The sequence below is a fragment of the Mastigoproctus giganteus genome, chromosome 8 (assembly GCF_048544385.1).
Source record: "Mastigoproctus giganteus isolate SK-2022 chromosome 8, ASM4854438v1, whole genome shotgun sequence".
NCBI classification, from domain to species: Eukaryota; Metazoa; Arthropoda; class Arachnida; order Uropygi; family Thelyphonidae; genus Mastigoproctus; species Mastigoproctus giganteus.
Window position 1 is genome coordinate 159,566,639 of NC_143582.1, and position 17,062 is coordinate 159,583,700.

The 17,062-nt window shown below is 36.4% G+C and overlaps 1 protein-coding gene across 2 annotated transcripts in view; it reads left to right on the top strand.

The window, feature by feature from the left end:
- Positions 1-17,062, top strand: part of jar (Myosin heavy chain 95F jaguar) — a 633,758-nt gene that overhangs the window by 16,292 nt on the left and 600,404 nt on the right. For both annotated transcript variants that reach the window (XM_090379849.1, XM_090379848.1), the window contains exon 2: positions 2,850-2,967. In XM_090379849.1, coding sequence (XP_090235975.1) covers positions 2,854-2,967 — 114 coding nt within the window. In that variant the 5' untranslated portion in view covers positions 2,850-2,853. The remainder of the gene's footprint in view (positions 1-2,849; positions 2,968-17,062) is intronic.

Below are 17,062 nucleotides of genomic sequence, written 5' to 3' on the forward strand. Positions count from 1 at the left end.
CCCATTTTAATTCCTTCGAGGGTTTCTATGTGACTCTTCAAATTCTCTTAGATGCCCATCAGAACACTGAGTTGGCGCCTAATTTCTTCACACACTCTCTGCACTTAGCACACACAAAGACCCTCCATGGCTAGATCATGCCCTGTTCCAGAAAGATCTGCAAACACTTCATATTTTGCACATTTTTTTAGACTGTGATGCGTTGGAAAATCGCCTCCTTTGGTTCTCCCTTGAACCACAGCACTTCTGCTACTTTGTGTATGTTGCTTTGCTGCTCTAGTTTGAGGCATGATTTCCATTTAAATACCATTTAATTAACAGTAAAAATTGATAAGATTTATAAATTTAATTGACAATACTATACTAAGCTAGCAGATTCCTAATACAGTGCTACGTATTACACTGTCTAGTTTTATGTTATACCTTACAGTATCAAGTTCGAGATATATGTTACACTATTCCGTATTGATCTAATATTGATGTGGATATTATAGTGATTGGGAAGAAAGCTGATCATGTAGATTTAAGTAGATCAAAAATACCTTCTGTATAATGAATTCTGGGCTGCTTTAGAGAACCAGTTTACTACACTGGAGAATACCAATTCTTTAGTGATTGAAAGTTTTTGTTGTCTTCAAAACTTTGCATATAAGGGCTTCAGTGAAAGAAAAGCTCTCCACATTCATCTACAAACCTACCTTACCAGTGGTGTGTGTGTGTGTGTGTGTGTGTGTGTGTGTGTGTGTGTGTGTGTTTCCTGTTTTTTCAAATGTTGTGTGAATGTTGATTAATTAATTGATAGCAGGTTGCTGGTCTGGGACCAAGGAAGTGAAAATCATGTACATGGACATATAACTCAAGTAAATTGAGTTCTGGCTTCTCAAGGCTTTGTTTAAAGTTATTATCATCATTTGAACAGTGAAGATTCACAAGGAAAAGAGAAAAGGACTGAGGAATTTGAAAAGAAATATGAGGAGAAAACTTTACTTTTTGTGCATGTCTTCAAGCTTTTCCTGAATTTATTTACCTAATTTTCCTGGAAGGAGTTCAGTATAAATATGTCTACCTTTCCTGGATTTGGATTTCAAAACCATTGGAATTCTCTGTAAAGTATTCCCTAACGTTGGACATTAGAGACACATTCTCTAATGTCACTTTTTATGACTGAAGATACCTACTTATCTAAGTAGATAATTTGATAGCTACTTTTCTTGCTTCCTGCACAGTAGTGTCCATATTGAGTGAATATCATGTTTTGTTTTGTTTTGTTTCGTTTCAGCATCTTTATTTATGCAAAAGGTAATCTTTCAAAAACCACTCCTGTGTGACAGTATATGTTTACTTAAACTGTGGTAGTGGAAAAACATGTAATCTTGAACTTTAAAAAACACGTAATTTGAAACTTTGTAGCAAAGTCAGTACTTATCAGTTCTGTGCTACTCTCTTCAAAAAAGACAAATGGCGGCACTTCACCCAACAGGTGTTAAAACCATAAAAAAAAAAAAAAAAAATATATATATATATATATATATTTAGGAACTATTGCAGTAAAAGTTTTACTATATTTAGGAAGTAGAAATAATTTAAAATTTTTAATCATTTCATTATTTAAGGGTTAACACAGGAGTGTTTTTTTTTTTAAATCACCTGTTAGGTCTTGCACCACTGGGACCTAACAGTATGCACTTAACCCAGAACATACTAGGTTAAGTGCACCTTGACATTCTGAAATATGGCGATGTGAAAACATGTCTTCTCTGTTGGCCGAAAATAATAGACTGCGTAAATGAGTGAACAGCTTACAGAATGGAGTTGAGGGTGAGAAATCTAAACATGTTATACTTTGTTCTGTGTGATCTGTTGTCTCAACTTAGAAATACAAGCATAATCCAGATATTTTTGAAAGCACCCTTGTAGTGTCACTTCATTGTTGCACAGTGTAATATTTGTATCTCTATTACATTTAAATGCTATTTTGTGACATTTGGTAAACAATCTTATTTATCGAAGCAGCAACTTTTCAATTTGTTACAAACTGAAGCTTAAATAATCTGCTTAAATAAAATCAGCTTAGCAACATATTAAGAAAATTTTTTTGTTAATGTTTGCATTGGCCACATTTGGCCTATGCAAACATTTCCTTGAAATCTAACAAATATATTTTCATAAACTAAAACTGAAGTGAATTAATTGGTTTGGTGTTGCTTGCTCACATTTCAGTTTTATAAATTGAGGATTTTATTTATATGGAAAATCTCAAGATTTGTGCAGCTTTGGATTAATTGTGTTATTTTTAAGTTTCAGAAAATTTTTCAACGTTCAGCTAGACCAATTTTAAATAATTATATTAATTTTGTTATAGATTCTTCAAGTAAGTTAGGATCACAGTATTTGTGGCATTTGGTAGAATGCCACAAATACTGTGAATTATGAATGTGAATATTGGGACCATTGTGCCATTATAAAACATATTGGTATGCAGCAACTTAAATCCATACAGTACATAAGAATAACACAGCCAAATGGTTGTTCTTCTTTATATTTTGCAAAATCTTTGTAGTAAATCTATAGCAGGGGCGGTCAACGAGTCGATCACGACCTACCAGTTGATTGCGGATTTAATTTCGGCCGATCACGACGAATTTTAAATATACAGTCATCATTCGATTTGTGCACCTTGTACAATTAAATTTTTGAGAAGGTAGATCGCGGCACATTTTGAAGGAAAAAAGTAGATCACATCACAAATTAAGTTGGCCACTTCTGATCTATAGTATTTGTAGTAGAATCTAAGAGATTTTTTTATGAATATTGTAATAGAAAATACATTATTTTTTGATTTATTTTAGAAATATGGAGACATTAAAGGTATGGGCTCCAGATATCACACATGGCTTCAGATTAGGAAAAGTTATTGATATTGGAGGAGATGCTGTTACTGTTCAGCTGAATGATGATCTTACTCAGGTATTTTATATTTAAATCCTAGTATGTGAGTAAAATTATTCCAGTTAATATTTGAAGTTCTCAGATTTTTATATCAGGATGGCCACCTTAAATGCTGGTGCAAGTAACGTTTGTTGCCAGCCTTCATATACACTGCATAACAAAACTAATAGAACGAAATGTTTTTCATGAATATTTTATTGTGAACAGTGTCACCAAAGGTGAATATTTAATATAATTGGCATTCTGGCATGCAAATTCCTAGAATCCAATATAAATTGAATACCACCTTTCAGAGCTGCACATTATGTAAATTATTCATGCTTATAAAAGCACAGGTTGCAATCACATCACTTCATTCCTGTTTTTTGGTTTGCTCAGTGGGATAGCTACATCTCCAATGCTCAAAATGGCAAGTCATCATCGTTTAGATGATTCTTTAAGATGGTGGGCTGCTGGATGACTTGAAGTGGGGCAGTTGCAAGCAGAGGTGACATGTTGGTTTAATGTGTCATGTAGTGTCATCTTGGCACTATGGAAGCAGTTCCAGGAGACAGGAACCATTAAAAGAAGAGCTGGCCAATCTTGCCCAAGGGCAACATCAACCAGAACAGACCACTATCTGGCTCTAACAGCAAGATGGAACCCTACAATGTCCTGCCATCAACTATCTCTTGAGGTTGCTGTGGCCACAGGTGGAAACATTTCCAACCAGATTGTGTTAAGAAGGCTCAATTCAAGCAGACCCTTTGCAAGGAAGCCAGTAGTTTGTATCCCATTAACCCCAAACTACTGCGCAGCTTGTCCAAACTGGTGCCAAGAACATGTGACTTGGAGCCCTGACAAATGAAGTACAGTTCTGTTCTGTGTTGAGTCCTGTTTTAGTCTACAAAGAGATTCTAAGCATTATTTCTTCTGGAGACAACGAGGAATGTAGGACATTTCTTCAACATTTAGCATGAGGGAAACTTACGGTAGAGGCAGTTCTCGTGCGGGGCAGAATAATGATCATCTATATCCCTCTTCGTGTTTTTTATAGGAGTACCATACAACCCCAGGGGCTCACATCTGGTGAGTATGGCTTGGCACACCCAGGGTCATGAGCTGGATATCATCATTCTTCTCTTTCTTGGTAATTTCCTTCCACATTTGACTCTCTCTCTCTCTCTCTCAGGCTAGCTCAGGATTTTTTTTTTTTTTTTGGCTGGTGCAGCATAAGCTTCAGGCTTCCTTGCACTATGTAGCTAATAATAATAATAACTACACAGAGGTACTGAGAACAGATCCTCGAATCCTATGCGCAACTTTTTAGTGGTGTGGTTGATCTAGATTTTCCTTTCATGCACGACAACGCAGCTGAACATTGAGCTCAAGTGGTGGAGGAATATCTTGAAACTGAAGGTATCTAACAACTGCCGTGGTTAGCACGATCAATTATTCACTACTAAAACACTGACTCAAATCAATAAAATGCCTTTATTAAACAAAAATACACATACTGACTGTATAAACTGTATATTAAAATCAAATTAAAATGAAATAAGATGATATATAACAAGAATAAAATGTGATAAAATATAAAATTAAAAGCGCTAAAAAGCACTTTAATTACTAAAATTACTAAAAAATTACTTACTAAATTACTAAAAACCACTAAAACAGAAGCTTTCGGCAGCAGCAATTGTATTCGTGATCAATAATGGTTGCAGATTATCCAACAATCTATATATGGGCAAATATATGCCCCAGCAGGTCCGCGACACGAACTGTGGCACTTGCACCCGATCCACTTCTCGTGGAACCAGAAATGGAACGAACCACTCTAAACCATTCGTCTCTCCTTAGGATAAGGGCCTCAAAGAGTGGGTAAATGCGACAAACCTTATCCCTATTAAGACTATAGCATCCAGACAAACATATCCTTAAACTCTCTAGCCATTTCTGGTTCCAAAAGCCATGTGCTCTATCCACGATCACGGCTTCTTTAGCTGTAATTCCATGCCCAGTTTTCCAGGCATGTTCAGCTACAGCTGAACCCACATATCACATTTTATTCTTGTTATATACATCTTATTTCATTTTAATTTTATTTTAATATATAGTTTATACAGTCAGTATGTATATTTTTGTTTAATAAAGGCATTTTATCGATTTGAATCGGTGTTTTAGTAGCATTAGCATTAGTAGAGGCATATGATGCAAGAAAGCAAGCTTATGCAGCATCAGCCAAAAAAAAAAAAAAAAAAAAAAAAAAACCCTTCCACTTCACCCCTCCGTTCGTTCGAAATACCTGTCCAGCTGAGCCTTAAATTTATTTAGGCTATCAACTTCCACAACAAGGGATGGAAGTCTGTTCCACCAACCAACTACCCACTGGCTAAAGGCAAATTTCCGCACATCTATCCTACATCTGTCTTTCCTCAATTTGAATTTATGCCCTCTCAGGTGATTATTCTGAGCAAGAGGCAGTATCCCATCAGCATTGAGCATGCTCAAACCATTCAAGGCTTTGTACTCCTCTATCAGATCACCTCGCCGGTGCCTAGTCTCCAGACACTGTAATTTGCAAAACTTAAGCCTTTCTTCGTAAGAGCAACCCTTCCTTCCGTTCACTAACCTTGTTGCCCTTCTCTGTACTCGTTCCAGGAGCTCTACATCCTTCTTGAAATGAGGCCTCCACGCCTGTATACAGTACTCAAGGTGCAGCCTGACCATTACCTTATACAGGGGAATAATCACCTCCCTATGCCTGCTAGAAAAAGTCCTGTACATCATTGATAAGACACCATGAGCTACTCTTGCAGCCTGTCTGCAATGCTCAGAGAACTTCATATCTGCCGGCACAATTACCCCCAGGTCGTTTTCATTCTCTACCACTGTCAGTGTAGACCCTGTGTTAAACTCACAAGTCTACTACTGAGTTGATACGTTGCTCTGGGGTTGCTGTGTAGTACTTTACATTTGTCAATGTTAAACTTCATTTGCCACCTATCAGCCCATCTGCTTAACCTTTCCAGATCCTGTTGCAGCAGCATAGCATCAGTAGCATCCTTAACAACCCTGCCAACCTTTGTATCGTCTGCAAACTTGGACATTAAGCTTGATATACTATCATCAATATTATTTATAAATACAGAAAACAACAATGGACCCAACACTGAACCCCGAGAGACTCCACTAATCACATTAGTCCACGATGAACAGTGTCCATTAATTACCACTCTCTGTCTTCTGCCACTCAACCATCCCTTTATCCATAGCAACAATTTGCCACCAATGCCACACTGCTCCAATTTGTGCAGCAGTCTTCCATGTGCAACAGTATCAAAAGCCTTTCTAAGATCCAAATATATAATATCAAAGTTATTCCCTGCATCCAATTCTTTTGTGACTACATCATAGTATCCAATCAAATTGGTCAGGCAAGACCTTCCCTTAACAAATCCATGCTGTGTCTGAGCTATAACTGAATTCTTGTCAAGATGATCCTGCAGTGCTTCTTTAACCAGTGCTTCCATTAATTTTCCTGGAACAGAAGTTAAACTCACAGGTCTATAATTACTTGTGTCAGCCTTTGATACTCCTTTGTGAATTGGGGTTACATTTGCACATCTCCAGTCTGTGGGTACCTCCCCTGAGTCCAAGGAAGCTGTCATAATTATGGCTAACGTACTGCTTACTTCCTTTGCTGCCTCCTTTAATATAACTGGATAGATCCCATCCACCCCAGGTGCCTTTTTTGTATTTATATTCAACAATTTCTCCTCCCCTTTACTCTCAATTATTACAAGATCATCTAGCTCACTGCCAGTGTTTACTTCATCTATGGCATTCCCCTTCCTGAATAACTCCTCATGTGTGAATATAGATGCAAAATATTGATTTAGCTTGTTAGCTACCTGAGCAGGATCATGAACAGTTGAACCGTCGATATCAAGTGGACTAATCTGATTCATCCCCTTCCTTCTAGAGTTTACATAAGTAAAGAACTCCTTGCTGTTTTTCTTTGCATCCCTTGCCAAAGATTTCTCATAATCTGCCTTCGCCTGCCTAACCTCCTTTGTAACTTGGTTACAGATCAACTTATATCTATCATAGGCTTCTGTGTCACATGTTAATTTATATGTATCCCATGCATTTTTCTTCTCTGCCATATGTCTCATTAGTTCATCTGACATCCATTTAGGCCTGAACCTTGAACAATATTTCTTAGTTGGTATGTAAAGCCTAGTAGCTTCCAAGATAAGTTCTTTGAATGCTTCCCATTTTGAGTTTGCTGTTGGTAACATCATCAGTTGGTCCCACTGTATAGAACTTAAATACTGTATCAGACCATCGTAGTCGCCTTTATGAAAGCAATAACCCTTCCCTTTACCCCTGATGGTAGTTACCTCCTTGAGTAAATCCCACTTCAGCACACTGTGATCACTGCCACTTAGTGGATCCTATATCTGCAGATTCTTAATGCATGAAGAATCACTACTGATAATCAAATCAAGAGTATTGCTCTCTCTAGTTGCCTCCCGATTATGCTGATTTAGAAAACAATCATCCAATAAATCCACAAAAGCCTTGCTAGTGTGTGAGTGACCAAGCAACAAATTCCAGTCAATATCTGGGAAATTAAAATCCCCCATTATAAGATTCTCTGATTTACTGGCCCACTCTATTTTCCTGTACAGTTTCTTATTATACTCATCAGAGTCATTAGGCCTATAGCACACTCCAACTCTCAGTTTTGATCTCCCAATGCTTATGTCACACCAAACTGACTCGACACTGCACTGTCCAGCGATGTCGACTGGCTTCACTTCCTTGGATTTTATGTGTTTCTTTACTAATAGCATAACCCCTCCTCCCTTCCTCTTCTGTCTATCCTTTCTGTACAGTAGACATTGTAGTTCCCAAATTCTAGTTCTGCATTACTTATATCTGTGTGACACCACGTCTCTGATATCCCAACAATATCCGCCTTTGATGCTTTGAGCAATACCTCAAATTCATCAAATTTATTTACTAAACTCCTAGCATTGGTGTACATGCAAGTATACATGCACCTGTTCGTGTTCTTGTTCTTAGCTACCCTAACACAACCCATGTGTTTACTTGTACCCCAATGACTCCCAGCAGTCTCTGAAATATCCTGCATCTTATTTTCCAAGCTGCTGCTCATTCCAATAGAAGCAGTGCAAGAATCACTTTCACCTCTGCTAGTGGCTACTGTTAATCTTTTAGTCCTTATATCCCCCCAATCTAGCAGTTTTCGACCCACCTAAAACTGCCTCGATAGCATCAGCAAACATTCTTGCACCCTTTCTATTTAAGTGTATCCCTTCGCTGTAGAAGCAGTCTCTCTTGTTAACAAGTACAGACCAGACTGAAAAAAAAAAAAATGCATCATAGATGAATCATAGTTTCTGACTCCACAGGCCTCTTCAATGAATTATTTTTGGTTTATGGTTATTCTGTACTGCGGATGATCCGGCAATTTCAGAGATTATGTGTTACTGAGGCCAAGCAGAGGCAATGCCTAAGGTTTGCACATCAGTGCAAATCTGCTGGTTTGGTTCCGTATGGCTTTAGCGTGAAATTACCATTTCAAGACAGTCGGCCAAAACGTGCTTCTATGATATATACCAGAGAAAGGTGGTGGGTATCTGGATTGGTAAATTGCTTAAAGATTTGATGTATACCAGGAGGTGTAAAGAAACGAGTTCCAGGTGTTTACGTGAATGTTTGGAATTAGTAATTGGATTCAGGTATCCAGAACAGTGGTGGCCAAGGCTGCCCAGATCTTGGATGAATATAGGCAAAGGCAAGTGAATAAATAGAATAGGTTAAGAGAGGATGCCGTGGGTTAAAATAATGTAGTCAATCAGGGCGAGTTCACTCATAACCTGAGTGACAAGGAGTTAATGAATGAAAAGAAAGAATTATTAAGTCTAGGCCTCAATTTCAGTTTGGTTCCTCATAGGCTCCCCATAGTGGATATAGCAATGGGTATAGAGAGGGCTGTGGCCAATCTAACCGAGGTCAGAGCTAAAGAGATCCGGAGTAGGACGTTGTGTGTGTGTGTTAGGTTCAGTGTGCAAAGCCTCTTCCAATTTAACAGCTGCACAAAGAAGAGCATTAGGAGAATTAAAACAAGATGATAGTATTGTGGTACTACGTGCGGACAAGGGTAGATCCATGGTAATGTTGAACAAAGATGATTATCAGGAAAAGTCCCTTAGTTTATTAAATGATAGGTCTACGTATAGGATCATTCGTAGGAACTCCTTGGGCGGGCTGGAACAACGAGGTAATAAATTAGTCCAGAGTTGGTGCAAGGTGGGATAAATATCAGAGGAGGTTTCCTGGAGGTTGTGTGTGTCGGGCTGTCATTTGCCTAGATTTTATGGTCTGCCTAAAGTGCACAAGGCTGGGGAACCTCTCAGACCCATTGTGTCATTTGTGGGCAGTCCAACGCATGCACTATCCAGGTTTTTGGCTGAACTTGTGTTCCCTGTAGTGGTACACTCGGATTACACTATTAAAAACAGCAAGGAGTTTGTGCAGTTCGTCTGTGCTCAGGAGGTAGAAGAGGGTGAGGTTATGGCATCTTTCAATGTTGTTTCCTTGTTCACATGTATACCCGTTTAACATGGCTTGGATTGTGTGCGGAAGGCTTTGAGTAGGGATGGTACTTTGAAGGAAAGGATAGCCCTAAGTGGTGAAGACATTTGTGCAGGTGTTAATTTATGCTTATCTAGTACCACCATGTTGTTTCAAAATGTTATGTACCAGCAGGTCCGTGGAGTGGCCATGGGTTCACCTATCATTGCAATTATAGCCAGTTTAGCCATGGAAGAGTTCGAAGACAGGATATTGGGGAGCTCTAGTCCACCCCCATTACGGGCGTGGAAGAGGTACGTTCACGGTAATACAAAGGGGATACGAAACAGAAGTACTTAATTGGTTGAATAAAAGTTCATCCTATATTCAGTCGGAAGTTGAGCTGGGGGGCCCTTCCATTCCTAGCTGTGTGTGTGTGTGTGTGTGTGTGTGTGTGTGTGTGTGTGTGTGTGTGTGTGTGTGTGTGTGTGTGTGTGTGTGTGTGTACAGAGAAGGCTGACACTTGAAAACTAAGGTTTATAGAAAACCCATGTGTCGTGGCCAATACACACACTTTAAAACTGCTCAGGCTGGTTGCCACAAAAATAGTGTGGTTAAGGCTGTAATGGGAAGGGTGGGGGTCTCACTGCTCTTCATCTGAGGAGAGTGGCGACGAGACAAAACGGGTTACGGCTGACCTAGTAATGTGTGTTTACCTCTAGGACATTATTGAGGAGTGTTTAAGAGATATGAGTAGCAGTTGCAGGGATGCTTTTACACCTGTTGCCACTGTATACATTCCCTACTATCCGGGCATTTCAGAACTCATTTCCCGTATTTTACGTTTGTGTAAGATACGTTGTGTTTAGCTTCCGGGTTGGAGACTGCACACAGTAGTGTCTGCAATCAAAGATCCTATTGCGGGTAATGACACTAGTGGGGTCGTATATGAAATTGAGTGTTCAGATTGTGGGGAGTGTTATGTGGGGAAAACGAAACATAGGCTGCGTGATTGCCTTGGGGGAACATGATAGGGCCCTCAAGACAGCCAATTATGTGGGGTCAGCCGTAGCTGAACATGCCTGGTAAACTGGGCACATTACAGCTAAAGAAGCCGTAATCGTGGATAGAGTGCATGGATTTTGGAACTAGAAATGGCTAGAGAGTTTAAGGATATGTTCGTCTGGATGCTATAGTCTTAATAGGGATAAGGGCTGTCGCATTCATCCACTCTTTGAAGCCCTTATCTTAAGGAGAGACGAACGGTTTAGAGTGGTTCGTTCCATTTCTGATTCCACAAGAAGTGGACTGTGTGCAGGTACCATAGTTCATGTCGTGGACCTGCTGGGGCGTATATTTGTACATTTTAATTTTATATTTTATCGCATTTTATTCTTGTTATATACTGTCTTATTTCATTTTAATATATAGTTTATACAGCCAGTATGTGTATTTTTGTTTAATAAAGGCATTTTATCGATTTGAGTCACTGTTTTAGTAGCATCATAGAGTTCCTGGCTCCAGAGGCCTCTTCAATGAACAATCACATAACATATCCTGTGACCTTGTTTATTGTCATTTGATATATTTAACAAATTAAAGTGCTATTTACATTAAATAGCTTGCAATCAGGGCCGGATTTCTCATTAGCCACTGTATGCACTGTGCCTAGGGCCTACGAAGGAAGGAAAAAAAAAAAAAGTAAAAAAAAAAAAAAAATAGGTATGAAAAGGTTTTCAGCCTTAAGAATAATGCAACTATAAAACTTTAACATTATACTTGAAATTAAAAAGAAACAAAATCTACAATATCATCAATATCTAGATTACTTATAACATTTCTTAAGATTACAAAAGTTTCTTGCTTCGGCTTCTCGTAGCAAAATCTTTAATAATGTCCTCGAAGTCCACATGATGAGTAATATTGTTCTCGATATTTAGAAGTGCCAACGACGATAACCAATCTTGGCTCATAGTTGAGCATACACAGTTTCGAAAATGAGTGTTCTCCTTCAGCATTCTCGGCATTCAATCCAATTATGGATAGATAAATTCTTAAAGCTATGTGTACGCTTGGGAAACTAGTAATCAATTTATCTTTTATTTGTGCATTTATCAATTCTGCCACAGATATTTCGTCATTGTATAGTGTCAAAAACAATAAGAATTCATCAATGAAGTCTACTTCTAAGTCGGACGAGTAAATGTTGACTAATGCTGTGGCTTTGGATCAAATTTCTTCTTTTGACATAGAGCCAACACTTTTGACCCTAATAAATTGATAAATTCTTCATATCTGGTTGAAGATAGGTATGAAACATTTCACAACGCATAACAATACACTTTTTAGTAGGTTCTGAGAATATTAGCCAATTTCTTTTAATGATCCCATCATTTCTTATATTCCTATAAAACAATTCTTTCCTTGCATATCTTACTTTTTCTCCAAATTTTGTAGACATTGATTTCAAATTGCACTCTAAATTCTGAGATGGCACATTTTGGGTAATGTGATGAATGAGATTAGCATTTATTTTCCATTTAGCTGGATCAGTACTGAAATTTGTTAGTGAAACAGTAACAGATGTTTTTTCGGTACTTATATCATTCACAAGCTCCGATTCATCCTTATTTGCAATTACATCAGTTGTCGATGTCGACGCTACGGAATCGACCTGTATTAATACAGGTCGATTCCGTAGTCTGATTCTAATTCTATATTAATTTGACCTTTATTTGTTTCTTCGTCGGTAGGTTTAGAGCTAGGCCTAAGAATGCCATCACTGAAATCTTCAGATTGAAAAAAGTAGGCTTATTGCAGGAGTGGTTTGGAACGTTTATATATTTCAGCATTGAATTTTTCATTTTACCCAAAGCTTTTTCTTTTTCTTCATGTTTTCGCATATATCCATCAGACATAAAATAATCATGTCAAACACAGTTAACACAATAAATTATTTAAGGATCAGAATATGAAAAATTGAAAATACAGCTCACCAGTTTTCTTTTAAAATTCACACTATTTTCTTAAAATGTCATACCACAAACTTATTCTACTATTTATTACTGCTCTCTTTACATGTAACTCACATGTACATATTTCTGAGTACAACTGTTTTGAACAGGAGAATGCATGTTTAACTCTCTATGAAACAAGTCAGTTTAACAAGGTAAGTATGGACAACAGTCACACATGTTTAAACATGTTCATACGTGCATGCACTGCTGCACTGACCAATTGCTCATACTTGCATTACATCAAAAGATGTAATTTGCAGTCAGTATATTAATACAGTATAATTTATTATAAGAAATATTTTACTCCTCTTTTCCCACTTTTCAGAATAAAAGTGCTTAGGGCCTACAAACATTAAAATCTGACCCTGCTGGCAATACTTTTTAGTTGTTATAAATTTATGTAGATGCAAAATGTTCAAAATATAATTATGATCTAATGATATTGCTATTTTTTCAATCTCATATGTGAGATGGTGTTGCATTGCAATAACTCGCTTTGTTCATTGATATAATGCGTCATATCAAAAAAATGCGATTGTGATGCAAATATTTTAAGATTTATACAAGAGTTTCTTTACTGTTTCTGCACATTTTTATGTATTTTTGCAAGCTGAGGTTAGATAGTAAGTGATTTATTTTGTAGTTATTTTTCATGGATGTGCACATTTTCTGTATTATATCAAGTTTCACAGAAACTGAGATTCTCCAAACAGTTTGAATTTATAATTTGGAATAATCTTTACTTTTAACAAATTAAATTTGTAACTCTACTCTCACGATTATCTTGTCTTATATAAAATTTTAAACACATTTCTACCTGTTAATATTAACTATTCTGTTCTTTATTTAAATATATTAATAATTTTTGTACAATTTTAGATAATTTAAAAAAAAAAATACTTTAATTATGCCAAAGGAAAAGAGCTCAAAGGTTTGGTAACACTTTGCAGCAGGACCACACTCCGAAGTCCAATGCAAGAAATGTTCAATAAAATTATCAAACAAAGATGGAAACACATCAACTATGATAAAACATTTAAAAACTAAACATTGAATAATTTTGCAAACAGAAGATGAAAAACAAGAATGTAGTTCTTCCAAAAAAGTAAAAATTTTAGATAATTATTTTGTTAAAAAATCTTTGGATGAGATTGTTTCGGAATTAGCTGCTGTTGATAATATATCTGTAAGAGCAATTATAAAATCTAGTTTTATTCGAGAAAGTCTTTGTAATTCAGGTTATAAGCTTCCTAAAGTAGAAAAAGACGTGATGAAATTGATTCACAATTTTTATCAAATTAAAAAATCAGAAATGACAAATTTAATTCAGGAAAAATTGAATAAGTGTAAAAGATTTAGTTTCTCATGATGAGTGGACAGGTACAAAAATGAGACGATTTTTAAATATTAATCTTCATGGAAATGATGGTGTAACATATAATCTCGGTTTAGTTTGAATTCAAAATTTATGTTCAGCTCTGCAAGTAGTAAAACTTGTAAGAAATCATTTGAAAAATTTCAATATCAGTTTTGAAAAACATATTGTTGGATCAACTGGTGACATTGCTAGTATTATGTTAAAATATGGTTGTGAGTCTCCTGTATTATATCATTTGTGTCTTAACCATACAATACATTTAGCTGTATGCAATGTTTTGTACAAGAAAAGCTTCAGTTACGAGGAAAATGAAGTTGAAACAGTTGATGATGACTTTGCTGATTCAGATTATTCAGAAGATGATTTCTCCTTTGATGAAGAGAAAGAACAACTCTGTGTGGATGCTGACCAATTAGAATTATCAGTCTTATGACTTAAAGAAAAATATTCAAATTGTTCGTCAAAGAGTAAAATATTTTAAGAAGTGTACTGTGCGCAACGGTTTTCTGCAACAGAAAATAAAATGTGAATTAGGATATGAAATGGAATTAATCACAGATGTTAAGATGTGTTGGAATTCATTACTTTTTATGATTTTAACTTTTGGAAGTTGATAGCCTAAATAAGTTTAAGGCTCAGCTGGACAGATATTTTGAACGAACAGAGGGGTGAAGTGGAAGTTGTTTTTTTTTTTTTTTTTTTTTTTTGGCTGATGCTGCATAAGCTTGCTTTCTTGCATCAAATGCCTCTACTAATGCTAATGCTAAGACTGTTTCAATTCATTGAAGCAGCTAATAAAAGCAGCTCTTGAATGTCTTGGTAATGTGGATTTAATATAAAATCTCAACATTCAATTGCTTCACGATTTGAGTAACTCCTTAAAGCCAATTAAATTAACTATAGAGACACTTAGTAGACAAGATGCAAATCTTTATTCAGCACATTTGGCAGTTAACTTTATGCTAAAAAAATTGGAAGAAATTCCAGGGAATTTAGGTCAAGAACTATTAAATAAAATGAAAACTCGTATAAATGAACATCGAAATGAAAATCTTGAAGACATTTTGGATTTTCTTGTAAGTGCTAATAAATTACCAAAAAAAACAGCCTTATAGATTGTGCAACAAATTTAATGATTAGGCTGTTTCCAAATGAAATTGTTCAATATAATGAGAATCAAACTGATTATAATGAGAATGTTGTGAATATCGTACACCCTATGACAATGGAAGAAGAATTAAACACAATTTTAGAAAACGCAAAAAATCCTCGTCCTCCACTTTCAGAAACAAAATTTTAATAAATTAAAGCAAGAATTTATGTTATTTTTAAGTACTAAACAAAGAACTGAAAATCTGGACAAATTATATTTTGCTTTTTTAAGAATTCAATCTACATTGACAACTGCCGAACGAACATTCTCTGTTGCAGCAAACTTTTCCACTAAAGTACATTCTAGATTATCTGACATATCATTAAATGCCTTAGTTTTTTTAAAATACTGGTTTTTAAATAAAGTTAAAGAGTAATTTATTTTACTTATTCTTAGTTATTACTTAAAATGTATTTCTGGATGTGAAATATAAATCTAAATAAAAATGTTTACTAAAGTACATAATACAAATGTTACCAAATCAATTTATGATTTTAATATTTGTGATGTGATCAAAAAAATAGGTTGCTCAGAATTTTTTAAGCTAGGACTCCGACTCGCTTAGCCCCAAAATACTGAGTCTTTCCATAGCCTAGTCTGGCAGCCTAATTTTAGGATGTAGAGCTGCTAGAACGAATACAGAGAAGGGCAACAAGATTGTTGAGAGAAACAAAGGGGTTCTCTTACCAGGAGAGGCTTAAATTCTGTCAATTGCAGCATCTGGAGACTAGCACCTGCGTGGTGATCTGATTGAGGTGTATAAGGCCTTGAATGGTTTTAGCAGGCTCAGTGCTGATGGAATACTTCCACTTGCTGAGATTAAGAACCTGATGTGCCAGCAGGTGGTTGATTGCTGTAACAGACTTTCATCTGTTATTGAAGTTGATAGCTTAAATAAATTTAAGGGTGAACTAGACAAACATTTGTAGTGACTTGATGGGTGAAATGGGAAGTTTTTTTTTTTTTTTTTTTGGCTGATGCTCTATAAGCTTGCTTTCTTGCATCATATGCTTCATCTAATGCTAATGCTTAATATTTACAGATGTAAATAAGCTCAGCTGTGAGTTCTTAATATTCGTTGAATTGTACTTCTCCAAAACTACCAAACTGCTATATTCTATTAGTGGAAAAGAGATGGTGCACGTAAACAAAATTGCATTTACATTCAACAAAAATCATGAGCACCAGGGATGCAAACTGAGTAATTTTTTCTGAATAATAACTTTCCATGCATAGGTACCACTAATACCTCATTTAAAAGGAGCCAATATCCTGCTTTTGTCCTTTCTACCATTAATCTAATTAGATAAATGGTAGCAAGGACATCATCAGTCTAATTAGACACTGACAAGTAATCATGTGTGATAATCATGCACTATTGTTTCTCTCTCTCTCTCTCTCTCTCTCTCTCTCTCTCTCTCTCTCTCTCTCTCTCTCTCTCTCTCTCTCTCTCTCTCTCTCTCTCTCTCTCTCCCCCTCCCCCCCTTCTTCCCAGCTCCTTCAAATTTTATATTTAAAATCTGGCACCTCTTTATCCCCAACAGCTGGATTTTAAGTAGTTAGCATTAGTACAGGCATATTATGCAAGAAAGCAAGCTTATATAGAATCAGCCAAAAAAAAACAAAAATCTTCCCATTTCACCCATCTATTCACTCCAAATGCTTGTCCAATTCTGCCTTGAACTTATTTAAGTTTTCAACCTCCACTATAACAGATGGAAGTTTATTCCAACTATCAACCACACGCTAGGCAAATTTCCACACATCTATTCTACAATTGTCTTTTCTCAATTTGAATTTATGTCCCCTCAGGTGAATAATCTGAGCAAGAGGGAGAATCCCCTCAGCATTGAGGTTGCTCAAACGATTCAAGGCCTTATACACCTCAATTAGATCACTTTGCAGGTGCCTAGTGTCCAGATGCTGCAATTTGCAGCACTTAAGCCTTTCTTGGTAACTGCAGCCCTTTGTTCC